This window comes from Orycteropus afer, unplaced genomic scaffold (assembly GCF_000298275.1).
Source record: "Orycteropus afer afer isolate SDZICR_OR568_19922 unplaced genomic scaffold, OryAfe1.0 scaffold00153, whole genome shotgun sequence".
Lineage (NCBI taxonomy): Eukaryota > Metazoa > Chordata > Mammalia > Tubulidentata > Orycteropodidae > Orycteropus > Orycteropus afer.
In genome coordinates, this window is record NW_006921740.1 from 6,334,402 (window position 1) to 6,352,762 (window position 18,361).

Below are 18,361 nucleotides of genomic sequence, written 5' to 3' on the forward strand. Positions count from 1 at the left end.
ACTACCAGCTGCCCAGCCAAGTTGATACCTGACCTTACTACCACACCACCCCAAACAGGCATGGATAATGGGATTTACGAAACACCACAGAATGGAGGACAATGGCTAGAAGGGCCACATCAAGCAATTCACTGCAGTGACATTGGGACTGTGCCTTTTTACTTATCAACCTTGGGGCTTCTCAGTCTCAGCCGCTAGCAGCTGTTTGAGTGAAGAAATGCCTCTAGTTCCAGTGGCCTGGGAGCAGGAGGCAAAGCTAGACCCCAAGGTTGAGTGGTTTTCATCCAGCCCCTAGAGCCTGGCACTTTGAACTTGGATTTAAAGTCTCTAAATTGTAAGAATAAACTCCTGTTTGTTTAATCTATCCCATTTGTGGTATATTTCTTGTCAGAGCGGCACTAGGTAACCAGAACAGTGAGTTTGATGATGATATGCCTTGGTGATTTTCTTTTGGGATCTAGCCTGTTTGGGATTCGTTGGAATTTCTGAATGGATATAATCTCATCTTTCATCGTATCAGGGAAGTTCTCTTCCATCAAAGCTTGGACAATTTTCTCAGTGGTTTTATATTCCTCTTACTGTTCTGGAATTCCAATTACACGTAGGTTATTCCTTCTGATGGTATCCCACATGATCCTTAGGCTTTCTTCATTTTGTTTTGATCTTTTTTCTGATTGATCCTGTTCTTGTTATCTAGTGCCACTCTGACTAGAATATATACCACAAAATGGGATGGCCTTAACAACCAGGAGTTTATTCTCTCACAATATGGAGGCTTTAAATCTAAGTTCATAGTGACAGCCTCTAGGGTCTTGGTGAAAGCTTCTCAACCTCGGGGTCCAGCTCTGCTTCCTACTCCCGGCCCACTGGAGCTAGAGCCATTTTTTTTCACTCAGACAGCCACTGTCTGCTGAGGCTGAGAAGCCCCAAGGTTGACAAGGAAAAAGGCACAGTCCTGATGTTACCAAACCACACGGCAGGCCATTAATTTAAGTCCGTTGTAAGTCCCAAGGTCGGCAGAGCATAGCAGGCTGCTGAGCAATGATATGGCTACATGCAGGGTCCAAGCATGCCATATGCTAGAGACCATTCTCAAAGCTTCTCCTTATATACAGGAAGCAGACCACATACCCAAAGGCAGCTACCCAGCTGCTTGTGGTAGATCCCACCATGGAGCTGATTGCCAGTCTCCTCATGGGGATGGGTTAACTATCACCAGCTGCCCAGCTACTAAACCATGCCCAGCCAAGTTGACACACAAATCAAACTACTACAGATCCCTTTCCATAGAAGTATTCAGTTATTTGTCTTTAATCTCATTAATTCTGCCTTCCATTGCCTCAATTCTACTCCTTTGCCCTTTCAATGTGTTATCTATTTCTGATAATTTAGTATTAATCTTCTGGATTTCTATCTGTAGATTTTGAATCATTTCTAATTTTTCATTTATTTTGTCTTTTTGTTCTTGTTTTGTCTTTCAAAATTGTTCTAGGGTTTTGTCTCTGTTTTCCTTTTTCTGTCCCTCAGTGCTTTGAAGATACCTAAGTATAATTCTTTTTAATTCCTTATCAGGGAGTTCCAATGCTGTTTCTTCCTCAGGAATGTGTTCTAGGTCTGTATCCTGCTCCCTTGTTTCTACCACTCTATTTTGCTTCTTTGTGTGGGCTGTGATGGTGTATTGTGTCCAAGACATTGTGGTGGTGTTGTGTTTCGATCTCTGTTAACTGTTTGTGAAGAGCAGCTTAGGGTGATTCAGGCTCTTCTTGGTGGTTGTTTTATCGTAGGTCCATTGGTGGAGAAGGGGGTAGTGATCTGATTCAGTAAGTGAAGCTGCAGGAAGTGTGGGTGTAGTTATGTTGTATGGGGACTTTTGTTGTCACCAACTTAGTTAGATAAAAATAACAATTGAATAACCATCAAAAAAGTGAAAGCAAATGTACAAAAAACACACCAGGTAATCACACAGGAACAGTAACCAAAAAAGGAAAAAGGGAAAAAAACAAAACACCACAATATCTGGGGAGAGGGCAATAAGAGAACAAAGTAGAGAGGAAGAATAATGAAGTAAAAAGTGGGAAAAATGCAAAAAGAAAAACAAGGAATGGTGTTACCCACAAGAAAGATAAAAAAAAAGATTGGAACCAAGAACAGGCAAAAGAAAAAAAAGCTGATAACTAGAACCTGGGAAGGGAAGAATAAAGAATGACAATAAGGACAAAAGTAATAATAGCAGTAGTTTTTAAACAGACAAAAACAAACTAAGAAAAAGAAAAAATCTGGACAGGGCAGGGCAGGGTGCCCAGGTTCCGTGGGAGTACACAGACTGAGATGAATTCCGCCTGCCTAGAAGGTGGGTGGGAGTGAGGGATGGCCGCACCTCTGCTCACCAAGAGGGTGTGGGGTAAGAAGGGGAATGTGGTACCTTTCTAATAGTTCGTGAGTCCAAGATGTCTTTGCGGTTCCCAGCAAGCAGAGCCTGTTCTTAAGTCCCTGGAACCTGGGAGAATGCTGTCACTTTAAATATTGAAAATGGTGAAGCCGATTATAAACATTCAAAATAGCTCTGGTAGCATAGTGGCTAAGACACTTGCCTGCTAACCAGATGGCTGGCGGTTCAAACCCACCAGCCACTCCTCGGAAGGAAGGTTGGGCAATCCTACTTCCATAGTGATACTGCCTTGGAAACCCAAGGAGGGGTTGCTATGAGTCGGGGCCGAATTGACGGCACATAACAACAACAACAACCAGACAGGCAAAAGTCAACACACAGCTCAGCCTGCCTGCCTTTTCTCTTCTTCCCCTTTTAATCCCCAGCCACCAGAGCAGTCAGTCCTCTGTGTAGTCCCTGGCTAGCGGGGCTGATTTTTAGGTTAATTCTTAGGTCCTACCACTACTCGGCAGTATCCAAGCTATCTGTGCTGTCAGGACTGCTGCCAGGGCGCAACTCCGTATGTCTCCTTTTTTTAGTATTTTCATGCAAATTTTTCTGCTAGTTGGAGTTTAGTCCACTTCTATATCCTTCCCTTCAAAGCTCAAGGGTCTAGGATTATCTTCTGTATCTGTGTTAATTGGTTCCTCTTTTCTTTATTGAAGAGGTTCTGTGCAGTCTTTCTGCCTATTCTGCCATCTTACCAGAACTCCTTGTCATTTTTTTCTTGTATTGTATTTTGAAATTGTTCTAGGGTTTTCTCTGTTTTCCTTGATCTGTCTCTGAATTCATTGAAGATGCCTAATATAATTCCAATGCTGTGTCTTCCTTAAGGATGTGTTTTGGGTCTGTATTTTGGTCCCTTATTTCTCCTGCTTTATCTTGCTTCTTTGTGTGGACTGGGATGCTCTGTTGTTTCTGAGGCATTTGTGTTTATATTTAATTGGTGATTGTATGTTGGAGTGACTTGCCCTCGATTTTTGTTTTCTTTGTATGTTATCTATGCAAGTAGCGTACTGTGCTCCTTGATTCGCTAGTTGACAGTACTTATACACTTACCACCTATCTCCTTTCAGGTTGTTAGCCTCTCATATGTCCTTGGTAACCTTGGCAAACAGAGCCTATTCTTAATGCTATCACTTTAAAATCCAAAATGATTGCCACTTGTAAACATTCAAAATGTCTGCGCCCTTGGTCACTTTAAATGTCCAAAATGGCTACTGTGTGTAAACAATCGAAATGGCTGCACCCTCTGGACAGCAGAAAGTTAACAGCTCAGGTTGTCTCCCTCCTTGCTGTTTCCCTTCCTAGTCATAGGCCACCAGTACAGTTGTCCCTGTAGCCCTTGGTGATCAGGGCTGATCTTTAGGTCAATTCTCAGGTCCCCACACCACTTGGAAATATTCAGGCTGTTGGTCCCGTCAGTAGGTGACAGTCCGCAGCTCCGACTGTCTCTGTCCTCACTGTTTTCATTCAGGTTTTTCCACTAGTTGGTGCCTAATCCACTTCTGTATAATTCCTTTCAAAGCTCAGGGCTCCAGTATTATCTTCTGTATCTCTGTCAATTGGTTTTTCTTTTCTTTGTTGAAGAGGGTCTTTGTCACTTGTCTGCCTATTACTCCATCTTACCAGAAGTCCTTGGTTAAAAAGTTCTTGCTATTAGACTTGTGATGAGTTCCAGTATATAAGGCAGTATGGTGTAGTAGTTAAAAACATGAATACTGATGGAACTGCTCTATACTCTGATTATGTCGGTGGTTAAATGAACCTATACATGTATGAAAATCTGTAGAACTGCAATCAAAGAAAAAAGTAAACTTCATTGTATAATTTTAAACAGTTACACAGTGGTGTTGAAGTTAGACTGCTTGTGTTTAAATCACAGCTCCATCGCATAGTTGTATGACCCTGGGCAGGTTACTGATAACTTGTGGTGCAGTTTTCTTATTTAGGAAACACTAAGTCAAACGCACCCAGCCACTCTTTGGAACGAAGTTTGGGCAATCTACTTCCGTAGTGATACTGCCTCGGAAACCCAAGGAAGGGTCACTATGATTCAGGTCCGACTTGATGGCACAAAACAACAACAACAATAAGTTACACCCAGTTAAATCCATAAGCTGTGCCATTAAGTTGATTCTGTCTCATAGAGATCCTACAGGATTTCCAAGGCTGTAATCTTTATGGAAGCAGATTACCTCATCTTTTTCCTGTGGAGTGGCTAATGGGTTAGAACTGCTGACCTTTCAGTTAGCAGCTGAGCACTTAACCACTAGCAGGGCTCTTTAAATTGCAGCCAATTAGGAGATAATGGGGGGCTGTGGTGGCGTAGTGCCTAGGGCATTTGACTGCTAACCCAAGGCTGGTGGTTCAAACCCACCAGCCACTCCTTGGAAGGAAGACTGGGCAATCTGTTTCCATAGAGATACCGCTTTGGAAACCCAAGGAGGGGTCATTATGAGTCAGATCCAACTCAAGCACAGTGAGTTTGGTTTTTTTGATTTGGGAGGCAATGAAGAGTACCTGGCAGCATAGTGCCCAAGGCATTTGACTGCTAACCAGAAGGCTGGTAGTTCAAACCCAGCAGCCACTCCTCAGAAGGACGGTTGGGCAATCTACTTCCATAGTGATACTCTTAATAGGACCAAATTCGGGTCCCTGCCCGGTGCGCAGTCAGGCTGAAACGGTTTACACACCAAGATTAAGAGGAGAGAAAATTATTTATTGCAAAGCAGCAATGCAAGGAGTAGGGGTATTCTTGTACCCAGATCTGACTTAGATGCCATCAAAATACAGTTTTTGTAGGTTTCAGGATAGGGGGTTATGCATATTCACAAAAGGTTGAGGAATTTGGGGCGTGAAATGGGTGACACGCATGTCTGCGGGCCAGAGTTAATTTATAAGTTGTTTTCTAAGACACTTTCAGTATGTCTATCACCTGCAGGAAAGAATGTTTTCCTTTCATTCAGTTCTTTAAGGAACTGAATACTCATCTGTCCGGGGTGGGTAAATAGTTTGGGGTAATTTAGTTTACCTATCTATTCCCATCCGGGTACCAGGGTGGAAGAAATAGTTTTTACTTTACTCGGTTTCAGTACCACCTTGGAAACCCAAGAAGGGGTCGCTATGAGTCGTGTTTGACTCAACAGCAGTGAGTTTGGTTTGGTTTGGTTTTGGAGAGTACCTACAGCATGAGGTTGTAAGGATTGAGTTAATATATGTAAAGCACTAAAAACTCTGTCTGGCTCATTGTATGTGCTTTATAAGGGCTAGTTACTGTTATTATTATAAGAATTATATATAAGGGAATAAAAGGAGCTCTGGTGGTGTAGTGGATAAGGCATTCGGCTGCTAACCAGAGGGTCAGCGGTTCAAACCCACCAGGTACTTCGTGGAAGGAAGATGGGACAATCTATTTCTGTAAAGATTTGCTGCCTTGGAAACTCAGCGGGGGTTGCTGTGAGTTGGAATCGACTCGGCAGTGAGTTTGATTTTGAGTTTTTATGAAGGAATAAAAAGAAGATCTATGGGTTATGTTCTGATTATAGTAACTATGAGTCATCTAATCTGAAATACAACTTCCTGAATGTGGGGTGCTGTCTTTAAGCAGGAAAGGAAGAAACTCCAGAAGCAGTAAGTATAAATGCTACTAAACTAAATTAAAGCCTGCTCTCTTGCTGTTTTCTAGAGAAAGCAAAACCCAACTAGCCACACACACACACAAAACCTTTCTCTCCTAATTCACTCATTCATGCATTAAATACCTACTATCTTTCAGGAACCTACTGAAAGGTTAGAATCTTGGCAGTCTTTTGCTTTTAGAATCACCTGACATGTGTCTAGCATGTGTCCTTTTTTTTTTTTTGGTGGCCTTATTTTTCTCAGATTTACCCCAGCTACTGGCCATTAAACATCTACCTATTACAGCAACTTGCAATAGAATATTAATACCAAATAAACTCTTCTACTAGCTTGACTATCCGGAAGGTAAATTCTGAGAGTTACTTGTGAAGTAAAAGGCTGCTTTTGAAAAACAGGGACCTGGGGGTCCAAGCAGTGGATGTTTCGAGGATATTGTTGATATACTTCGGAGGGTTTAGGTTATGAAATCCTGGTAGTTATTAGCTAAATGAGAGAATAAAGATGCTCTTTGACATGAAGGGAGAAGGTGAGGCATCATTCCTATGTGATGTTAAAATACTAATCTTGAACCATTCTCCACCCACTACATGACATTACACCACAGAGAGACATTAAGAGTAGGCAGAGGTGTTCTCTATTGGATCTGCATGAATCTGAAGCCTTGTTTTTCATGTTTAAGCATTACTCTGACAATTGAGAGAAAACAATCCCCCTGGGAGGAGGAAAGCTGCCAAGAGAAGATGGAACAGTCTGAGAAAGAATGGAAATGATTCTATTGCTCCGCCACACAGAGCCAAGTGGGAGGGAAGCCAGGGTAAATGATCAGAGGCAGTCTACGAAAAGGCTCGCCTCAGCTTGAGCACTGGGTGCCTGCTCAGTGAAGCAGGAACAGCTCTGCTGTGGCTGCACAGCTGGGCTCAAGTTAGTCATCTGCAGAAACTAGGCTTGATCTCCATTTTTGCAGGAAGTGTCTGAAATACCAAGAAACACAAGCACACAAAGTTGCATCTGTTGTCCACTTCTTGGTTGCCATGGGAAATGAGTGGTCACAAGTAACATACACAAAGTTAGAAACTAGGAAACTACAGAGTAAAGCCCTGGTAGGGCTTGGCATTTATGGTGCTTAAAAATAAAATTTCAGTTTGTCCCAGTAACTTTGAACAAGGTGCTGTTACTCTAGCTTTATTGGATATGGAAAAGCAGAGGTTACTTGTAAGTGTAACTTTTAAAAAACATAGCCTTCACCCTGATGTCACATAGGAGTCACAAAACCCTTTGATGGCACATATTTCACTTTGAGTGTCTTGAATACAAAAGAGGTGACATACTTAATACCACACGGCACAGCCCGATAAACAGTCTAGTATAAACTTGCTTGGTTGGTTTCAAAACAACCTCTCTTCTGTGGAAGTGAGGGGGATGTCCTGAGATTTTGCCATTAAAGTGTGCCACTAACTCCCACACTTAACCATAGTGTAAATGACTACTGATTCAAGGGAGGTCTCCACACTCAGACTAATGGATTAAGAGGTATCAGTAGAATGGCTAAACCCCAGGAACTAAAATAGTAACAGAACTTTCTTAAACCAAAATCCACTGTGAAGCATGGGCATAGTCCGGTGGTGACTGTGGGCTGCAATCATTTGGAAGAGTATGGAGTAAGTTAATATCAAATCATGGCAGAGGTCCTTGACTAAGTCTAGGCACAGAGTGTCTTTTCTGAGTTATTGCCAGCACCCTTCCCTGGCTTTCCTGTTTTTAGTCAGGATCATAAGAAATTAGAACTGGGAACCCTTCAGCATGAACTAGTGCAATTCTCTTATAACAGAAAATCAAGACCCAAAGACATTAATATAACTAAGGAAATGGAAAGTTAGTAAATTCAACTTTGGATACTCCTAGAAAGGAACCTTGAAACATTTTTTACATAAGCTTGAATCAAAATTAAAACTCTTGAAGTTTAGAGGTAAAACAGATCTAAGAATATAAACTATGAACACTTAAAAACGGACTGTTTGTTAGTAAAGAGGCCTAAAAGCCTAGAGAAACTACAAGGAGAGGGAATGGTCTGCTTTCTCAATACATCTTCCTAAGTTGTCAAGGTAACGAGTGTCAGGCTCCATCTCTCAGAAAATGCCAAGTTTACCACATTTTCTTCATTCTAGCTAAAGATTCAGTGGTTAGCTCTAACTTATGTACCCTTGTTCTCAGTATAAGATAGAAACCTGATAGCCACACTTTTAACTTGTAAAATTAATGGTATTTCATTCTCTACAAAATTAAGTAGAAAGCAACTTCCAGATGGTTTTCTCAATCCAGGAAGTTATCGCCCTCTAGAGGTCCATTGGGAAATATTGAGGGTCCTTTTTTGGTGTCACAAGTGGTGGAAGAAAGGGGAGAGGCAGTTGCTACTGGCATTGTGTCTGAGGATGAGGGATGCCAGACACAGTTTTATGTCGTCGTTATGTGCTGTCGAGTCGGACCAGACTCATAGCGACCCCTTCTCGGGTTTCCAAGGCAGTATCACTACGGAAGTAGATTGCCCAACCTTCCTTTCGAGACAAAAGTTTTATAGATGATACAAAATTATCTTTCCCAAGTTACCAATAGCACCCATGGCAACTGAGAAGTGGAGAAATGTTTAAGAGGAGTTACTGAATGGTAGAAGGCAGGAAAGTGTGAAATATATAGGGGCTCCGCAAAGGGCCTCGGGGCTGTGTCCTCTGACCTCTTCCAACCTTATGAGGAGGGGGATCAAAATCAACATCAACAGCCCAAGGCCGAGTCCCATAAAATGGAGGTCAGACATGCCCAACTTTCTTACCAATTCTGACCCCAACCATCCCTCCCATGGCACTCAGCTTCTCTGCTAGGTTCAATAATTTGTTGCAGGGGCCCTACAAAACACACACACAATGCCCACAATTATGGTTTATTAGGGAAGTAACAGGTTACAATTCAGGTTCAGGAATGGTCAGGATACAATTCTATTGCGACAGCTTCTCCTTCACCGTGTCTGCAGGCATGTCTACCTTTGGCGTGGACCTGGCCTTTGCCCTGCTCAGGCAAGTGTTACAGAACTCTTTTGGCTATGCTGATAGGTGCCCAAGGAGGCATCCCACTGTGCCAGCAAGATTCCTGCCTGAAGGCACTACGCTTTCTTGCTCGGGGCTGGAAGGCCACCTCTCAGTCTCCAGCTGGTCTCTGCTGCTTCTTGCTATCTCAGCAGTGTTAAGGTTTTGTCTATCTCCTGAGTCAGTAAGATTCAGCACAAGGACCTCAGGTCTAAAGGATACACCTTCATTCCTGGCTCTTCTTTCTTGTACCCTCTGGGATGACTCATTGTAAGCCTAGTGGGATGGCAAAACTGACTAATCACCACATTAAGGTTCCATACATCTTATTTATAGGTCCTACCCCCACAAGGGTGCCATGTACCTTGTTTACATTATTAACAAGCTATAGCACCACCCAGTCATCTGGTGGGAGTCACAAACACCATGGCTAGAAGAGCCATATTAAGTAATTCACTGCACTCCCATACAACCCATGCACTGGCAGACATGTATCTCTATCAAAAACCAAATCTCAGGGTCTGCAGGAAGTTCATGAATCTGACTGCATTTTAGCCCAGCCTATCCCAATAGCATTTACTTCAACATTAGGATCTAGGACTTGACTTGCCAATTGTTCATTGTAAACAGTTGTAGTACCACTTACCTAGGTATAACAAAATGTAGAATTCTCATTAGTCCATTTCTTAGGTTTAATTATAGTAAATGTAACAAGATGTAAGAGGCAAATTAAATACAGGTATATACAATGGTTGAATGCTTCCATAGCTGCAAAGATATAGCTTGACAAACATGGGTATAGGGACGGATAGATGGGTGAACAAGCTAAACAATTAGGTACGTCTAAATGGAGAGTGTATCCAAGATCATATACAGGGTTGGCAGACAATGGGCCTATAAGTTCATGTGAATGATCAGAATTCCCAGGTGTATAGTAGAGCTGACAAGGGGCAAGGTTATGGTCATTACTTGGTCACAGCCAGCTACCCAGAGGGACCAAGTAGTTGATCCTGCGGGCTTGGGACTATAGTCGCAGGGGACATCAAGCTCAATTGGCATAACATACTATACCAAACATTGTTCCACCTACTACTTTGGCGAGTAGCGACTGGGACCTTAAAAGCTAGGAAGCTGCCATCTAGATGCAACAACGGGTCTCTCCTCGTCAAGAAGAAAGAAGAAAACCAAAATTAATGGAAACAATCAGTCCTAGCAACTGGTACACCATCCGATCTGCAACCTATACAACCATGAGACCAGAAGAACTAGATGGTGCCCAGCTACCACTGCCATCCACTTGGAAGGGATGTAGGAGATCCTGCATAAAGAGGGAGAACAATGTGGTACAAAACTCAAAATCATTTGGAGGCAAAAAAAAAAAAAAAAAAAAAGGTGGGGACCAGGTTTGTTGGTCCAATGGAGCCTGGTGTAACCACTGAGACTATGGCCCCTAGCTGCCCTTCAGGTCTGGAATTGAACCCACAACTGTGGTTTCCAGCCAAACAAAGTACAGGCATGTGAGTTAAACATTTACCTCAAGTAGACACATGCCCTGGAGAGAACAATCATGGGAGAAGGAAGGGCTGCTTATGCACAGGGAGATAGCTCAGGGTGCAGAAGAGTATGAAGGGATGGACACTGGGAGGAGGTAACTATGGGGAGGAAGTGGGAGGGGAGCTGCTGCATTGTAAATTTTGGTCAATGACATGAGACAAAGTATATGTGAACTGCTGTATGAAAAGTGAATTTACTCTGTAAATCTTCACCCAAATCCTAAAAAAAAAAAAAAAAAGATATAGCTTGAATTCTCTATCTAAGATTTTAAGGCATTTTTAAATTGTGTAAGATGGATGTCATAGATTGGCATACACATGTTGAAAGGAGACAAGGACCTTCCTCCAGAGCCAATGGAGAGAAAGCCTTCCCCTAGAGCTGGCACCCAGAATTCAGACTTCTAGCCCCTTAAACTGTGAGAGAATAAATGTTAAAGCCATCCATTTGTGGTATTTCTGTTATAGCAGCACTAGAGAACTAAGACGGTGGATTTCTAATTGTTCTCTAGTAATCCATTCTCTTGTTTTCTTTACTAAAAACCTGAAATGGTTCCCATTTCCTAACTTCCTTAAGGCTGAGTATGGCTATGTGACTACTGGCCATTGATCAGTGAGCTGTGGTGAGCTGAAGTGATGCATGCAACTTTTGTGTTTTTCTTCTTTTTTCTCCTAATATAGGGAAGCTGCTTGCTTTCAGTTCTGTCCCTTTTTTCCTCTTGCTTGGAAATGTCAATTTCAGCAACCACCTTACTGACAGATGGAAGCCACGGAGTGTTCTACCAGCAGAATCCTTGGATGACTATATGGAGCAGAGCCACATACTCACTTTATTTCAGCTAATGTATTTTGGAGAAATTGGTTCTTTGCCTTTTTTTTTTTTTTTCCCCCATATGTCAGCTATTAAACTTCCCTATCAATTCCAAATAAAAAAAATGCAACTGGTCTCAGCAAAAAAATAATAGAGAAACTTGAATGTGCAGGCCTCCTTTTTAAGGTGTCTTTGGGTCATAGATGCATATATACCCTACAAAAAAATAACGCTATTTATAAGCTCAATAAATTATAAAACAGACACAGTCTGTATAGTTGAAAAATCCATCTGTTAAGATCTCTAAAAATGGTAGAAGGAGGTGGGCTTTATTACATTTAACACAATTCAACATATAGTTATGTTCAGTATAGTTAATATTCAGTGTGAACAAGGTCAGCCTCATACATTTATCTGCTTTTCTTCTTCTGCAGATCATACACAAGGGAAGGAGGCTTCTTGGTTTTATATGCCACACTTTTCTTGATGCGCCTTCCTTTGATGTCCATGATATGTGGCAAGAGAGGGGGCCGGACGGTGAGAACTGTTCCTTGAGGTGTATATGCTCGGAGATGCAGCCGGTCTTTAAACTGAGGTGTTACTGTGACCCAACCTACACAGGCATGCAGGAGAACACAAAATGGGGTTAACAACTATTTTATTAAAAACACTACACCACGACTCAAAATAGAGCACAAAAGGAGGCCTATGCTCTCTTTCACCCATTTTTTTTTAAACACACACACACAAATGTTTATTGAAGTATTATTTACAACAGCCAAAAAGTGAAAAACAATCCAAATAGCCATCAACAGATACATGGATAAACAAATTGTATATACATACAAAACCAAAAAACCAAACCCACTGCCATCAAGTAGACTCTGACTCATAGCAACCCCCACTGTTACTGTTTTCTAAAAACAACTATACATTTGACGAGGTACAAATTTTTAGAGTAAGTTGCATTTTATGAATAAACTTATCTAGTCCTTAAAATGCTCAGCTTACATAAGATACACATTTCTATAAAATTACACTGTAAGTCAGTAACGCTACTACTTCATTCAACTTTTAGAACGTACTTTGTGTAAACTTACCTGCAGAGGAAAACTTGATGTCAGCCACTGCTTTGGATTCCTCAAATCCTTCTTCTAATGTAATGTCTTCAGCAAAAAGAGGAGGAAATTCTGCCATTCGCTTTTCTCCACCCATTGGAACCTTCGTTGAGATAAAATGAAGAAGCTTGGAAGTTCAAGTAAAATCCTCTGTAACTCTAGTTTTAAGTAAATCACTGCTAAGATGCAGGGATCACGAATAGAATCCTTTTAAGCACTCAACAGCTGAAAAAAACTCCAAATCCCTTTCATGGTCAAATGGAAAACATGGGGGCTCCATGCCTGTGACGAAAACTACAAATCCCAGTGCAAGGGCCAAATGTTGGGTAGGCACATGCAGAATCATGTTTTATTAGTTCACAGTGCTTTTACAGCCCTCCATAGGATTTTATTACATAAAGCAGTGTTGGGCAGTCAAGGCAGTGTCCTTCCAAACACCTCAGTTGTTATAATCCTGGCCATGAAGATTAATCTTCACCTTACTACAAGCTTAATGGTACATATATAATGGAGAAGATTTAGCTTCTATGTTTACAGATGTTTCCATGAAATGGAATGAACTAGCTAATACTTTACCCATCCACTCATTATAAGTCTATCTTGAATGCCTGCTCCAGGCCAGGTCCTGTGTTAGGCATGAGGGGCACAAAAACATGTTAGAATATGGTCTCTGCCCTTAAAATCAAATGGGGGAAATGACACATAAACAAATAAAAAGTGAGGAATGTGGTAAGAAAGGCATCAATAAAGTGCTGTGGTTGTAATTAGTATGTTTTAGCTTATGGATGGCCTTAGTGAAGAAGTATTATCTGAGCAATATTTTTTTATTAACAATTTTTGCAGTGTTCCCTCCCCTTTTTGTTTTTTATAAATTTTTGCAGTCTGGGCAGTATTTTGAGAAATGGGTTGAAGTTACTTAGTAGAAAGGTATTCTGGGCAGAAGGGTAAGCCCATGTACAGATGCTCATGACTGATGAGTTCAGGTTGCTATAGTTCCGATTTCTCTCAGTAATGGGGAACTACCAAAGAATGATAAGCTGGAGAGAAAAGGTCAAAAAGAATGTGATATTCTTTGTATTTCGAAAAGATTTCTCTAGTGCCAAGGTTTCTCATCCTTGACACTATTGCCGTTTTGGGCAAATAATTCTTTGTTGTGGGGGGCTGTCCTGTGCGTTGCAGGATGTTTACCCACTAGATACCAGTAGCACCCCAAATCTGCACACTTGTGACAAAATCTGTTAACATTTCTTCTTGTTATAAACAGCAGTGTCCGATGGAACTTTCTGCAGCAATGTGGCTGTTGGGTACTTGAAATGTGGTTAGTTGTGACTAAGAAACTAAATTTTATTTAATTTTAACTAATTTATTTATATAGCCACATGTAGCTAGTGGCTACTGTACTAGGCAGTCTAGAGAAGCACAGCTCTGTAGCTATTCTAGGATCAGTCCTAAGCAATTCCTCTTTTCTTATGCAGCCCATTTCACTTTATAGGTGAGGAGGAACTGGCTGACAGAACACCAAAGACTGCTCTGTCTCACAAAGGTTCCTTTGCAGAGCTATGAGACTATCACGCTATATGTTAACCATAAGTGTATGCTACCATCAAAGTACATCACCTTACCTTCAGCAAGGAATGACCCGCATGCTTCGAATACACAGCATCTGCCCTATCCAAGGAAGTAATGTGCACAGGAAGGAAGTTGGAAGCCACAACTGTAAACCAAGCTGACTGATTTCCCTTGAGAAAGGAAGACGTTACTGTACGTAATAAAATCTTGCAAAATCAGCACATTACATGGTACAATCAATAACTCCCTGCCCTGCAAAAAGCTCCCTTTGTAAGTACTGCTGTGATATGGCAGCTGTAATCAAGTGAAATTAATCCTAAAAAAAGGGCACAATATAGAAACCATTTCAGCAATCCATGGAAAACTATGACTACTTCCACAGCTTTGATTATAAAAAAACAAAAAACCCACAATACTTCTGTAATTAAAAACAAAGAGGAAATACTGTCCCCTTTAACTGCTTCGGAAGGAAGGTTGGGCAATCCTACTTCCGTAGTGATACTGCCTCGGCAACCCAAGGAGGGGTCGCTATGAGTCGGGGCCGACTTGACGGCAAAACGACAACAACAACATGTGAAAACTCATATTCTGTGGACTTTAGTGAACTATGTAAGGATTCTAAGTGTAATGCTAAATTTTCTATAAGTTCTAAATATAAAACCCAAGAAACATGCTACTGCAACGGCTTATAAGTTGCCTTCAGTAATGCTAAGCTGTATGTGACACATAATATCCCACTGAAGGTAGAGTTTTTAAGGCCTTTGTTGTTGTGTTTGCCATTCAGTCGGATCCAACTCCTAGCGACCCTTCCTTGGGTTGCTGAGGCAGTATCACTATGGAAGTAGATTGCCCAACTTTCCTTCCAAGGAGTGGCTGGTGGGTTTGAACCTCCAGCCTTCTGGTTAGCAGTCAAGTGTGAGGCAGGGAAAGGCATTTATTTTTCCTTCCAAATTTTTACTTGGGAATTTTCTAACATACAAAAAAGAACAGTGTTTCAAACCCCTACATAGTCATCACCTAGTTAATCAACATTTTGTTGGTCTTGTTCATATAACCAATTCCTTAGCCCGTTCCCTGTTTTTTTTCCTGGAATAATGAAACTAAATCTCAGTACTCAGTCTTTTATTTTTAAATGGTACAGACTTTCCTTACCTGCAGGAAATCTATGCGGCCTATAGCACCCAAAAATAGAACCATTCCTGGTTTAAGCACAAAAGTCCTTGGAATAATGGAAAGTGTTGGCAAAACAATCTTTACTTCTTTTTCTGTTAGAAGATTTAAAACCTGTGAAGCAAATAGCATATTTTTAGAGAATTTCTTTTACTGAAGATACAATATATTATGATTTACCTGTAAGACAAAAAGTGATGAAAAGTTAGTATTCCAAATACTAACCAGATAAATAAACCAAATGTCAAGAGTTTGCTGCACATAAAATTTACATATATATTTCCTGTCTAAATTAATCTCAATTTACTTTCACTTCAACCTGAGTAAGGGCAAAATAATTTTTTAAGAGTAGGGGATGTTCCAGTGTTAACAGCAAGTCCCTCCTCACCCCATGTCAAAATCAGTGTGAACCTGAAAACATGGCTGGTTTAACTGCAAACTAGAAAATACTGCTCTCCCTATCAAAGCTGCTAAGGAGCAGTGATTTTCAGTTTAAAGTTAAGAGAATATGCTACCTTGTGTCCCAGTGGGAACTCTGTATGCCTTAAATGTAAAATAGTTACCAACTCAGGGAGCATGTAAAGAACTTAAAAAATCTCTTCCTAGATTCCGATCTTTAAATTTCTTATTTCCTTCAAATATTCAGCAAAAAATGAGAATGGTATGAATCCTCTAACTTCTGAAGGTAAAGAGTTTCTAAACAGAATAAAAAAAGATAGAAAAAGAAAACCAGGAAGTACAAGATTCTGGTAAGATACAAGGAATCAATATCTGGTTAAAAAATGAGTAACACAACTCACTGCTGCTGAGTCGGATCCGACTCATAGCGACCCCTCCTTGGGTTTCCCAGGCAGTATCACTATGGAAGTAGATTGCCCAACGTTCCGTGCAAGCAGTGGCTGGTGGGTTTGAACCTCCAGCCTTCTGGTTAGCAGTCAAATGCCTTAGGCACTATGCCACCAGAGCTCCTAAAAAGGAATAGAGGATGTAAAAAAATGGATAAAGAAGTCTTTGAGGCCTTTCTAGCTGAGGGCCTAAGACTTGCATTTGACAACAAAGTTCCTTGGTTAGTTTGGGAAACCTAGTATCACTGCAGCCCAATACCTATTCAATGCTTAAATTATCTCTATAAAATACCTGTAAGAGGTCATCCAGCTTGAACTTAAGAAGTGACTCCCCATCAGCTGAAGCAGTATTACATCAAAGCATCATATTGTTAGTTCCTATTTTAAAGCATCAAATGAGTTTATCTGGCATTGAAGGGGCAAAAATATTCTGCAGATTCTTGCTTTCTGATCTATTTCACAAGAGTTATTCAAGTAACTGCTATCTCAGACCTAACTAGGTCTGAAAAGGAAGAATGAGTTGATGAAGTTAATATGACAGTCTTTTATTAGAAACAGCCCAGCTACACTGAAGTCATGGATTGCTAAGGAAGGAAAAGACTAGGCAAAAAGAAATGTTCTTGTGTGCAGAGCAGAAATGCTCCACAGGGTTTTCAAAACTGACATTTTGGAAGCATATCGCTAGACCTGTTTTCTGAGGCAGCACATTTGGGTGGGTTTGAACCAACAAACTTTCCGATAGTAAGTAGTGGTTAGCTGTTGAGCGCTCAGGCATTTGCGCTACCCTGACTACCTAACAATTATTCTAGGAAGGCAAAAAGAGTTAAAAGATACATGATTCTATGACCTGGAACACCAGCTAGAATACAATTCCAAGAATGAAGCTGTAAGTGATCCTGCAGAAGCAAAGGAAGGAAAAGTACCTAAGAAACCACTAAGAAACCACTGTTTTTTCCCCAGAGATAATTAGGTGAGTCAGAAACTATTGGTAACCAGATTCAAAAGATGCGAGTTAATGGATCTGTTTGCTACAAGGCTGTATTCTTGAATTGATCAGTGATTGGATGAATATCAAAACAGAGAATGAAAAAGAAGTTGTGAGATTTAACTTGGATGTAACAGGGTAGGATATAGACTGAATTTAACAAGATAAAATCAAAGTTGCCCATGATTCTGTAATTAAGATTCAAAAGACATATAAGGGCAAGACAGGTGGAATTAATCCTATTTTAAACTATGCTCATCTGAGAGCACTTGTATATACAAGAAATTCAGTTCTCAGAGTCATACTTTAAGAACAAAACTAAATTAGAAAACATTCTGAAAAGAGGCATAGGATGATGTATAGCCTGGATCCTATCTCTCAGGGAGAACAGCTATAGGAAATGAAGACAAATAATCTGGATTCTGAGTCAGCACAGAAAGCGCTCAGTGGTTGATTGGATAAACAAATGCAAGAGAGAGGTAAGGATACAGTGAGGAAGAGACAGGACAATACACTTCAAAGGAAACAGTCATTACATTGGTTCCACACAGGTTTGAAAAATAATGGGTACAAATTACAGGGAGACTGTTCTGTTCAACACAAAGTCAGAGCAGGTCGGAGACCAAATGAGTTACCTTCTGAGGTGATGTGATGATACTGCATCAGCTGATTTAAAAAAAAAAAAACAAAAACCAAACTTACTGTCATCAAGTCATTTCCAACTATAGTAACCCCCATTGGGTTTCTGAGGCTGTAATCGCTCTGTCTTCCTTCTGCGGAGCATCTTGTGGGTTTGAACCGCTAACGTTCCAGTTAGCAGTCAAGTACCTTATCCAGTACCCTACCAGAGCTCCTTTCAGCTGATTATTGTTGTTGTTATGTGCTCACGAGTCGGACCGACTCATAGCAACCCCTCCCCAGGTTTCTGAGGTGGCATCACTATGGAAGTAGGTTGCCCAACCTTCCTTCCGAGGAGTAGCTGGTGGGTTTGAACCGCCAGCCTTCTGGTTACCAGTCAAGTGCCTTAGGCACTATGCTACCAGAGCTCCCTTTCAGCTGATAGGGAATCACTTTTTATTTAAATCGGATGATCTTTCTCTCTTTTTTTCCAATTGTGATTTGGGTGAAAATTTACAGAGCAAATTCATTTTCCATACAGCAGTTCACAT

General features: G+C 40.9%; 1 protein-coding gene across 1 annotated transcript in view; it reads right to left on the minus strand.

The window, feature by feature from the left end:
• Positions 1–11,915: 11,915 nt before the first annotated feature.
• Positions 11,916–18,361, minus strand: part of NOA1 (nitric oxide associated 1) — a 10,212-nt gene continuing 3,766 nt past the window's right edge. The window contains exons 4-7 of the mRNA XM_007946225.2: positions 15,345–15,476; positions 14,246–14,362; positions 12,606–12,726; positions 11,916–12,118 (exon numbers count right to left, since the gene is read on the minus strand). Of these exons, the coding sequence (XP_007944416.2) occupies positions 11,916–12,118; positions 12,606–12,726; positions 14,246–14,362; positions 15,345–15,476 (573 nt within the window). The remainder of the gene's footprint in view (positions 12,119–12,605; positions 12,727–14,245; positions 14,363–15,344; positions 15,477–18,361) is intronic.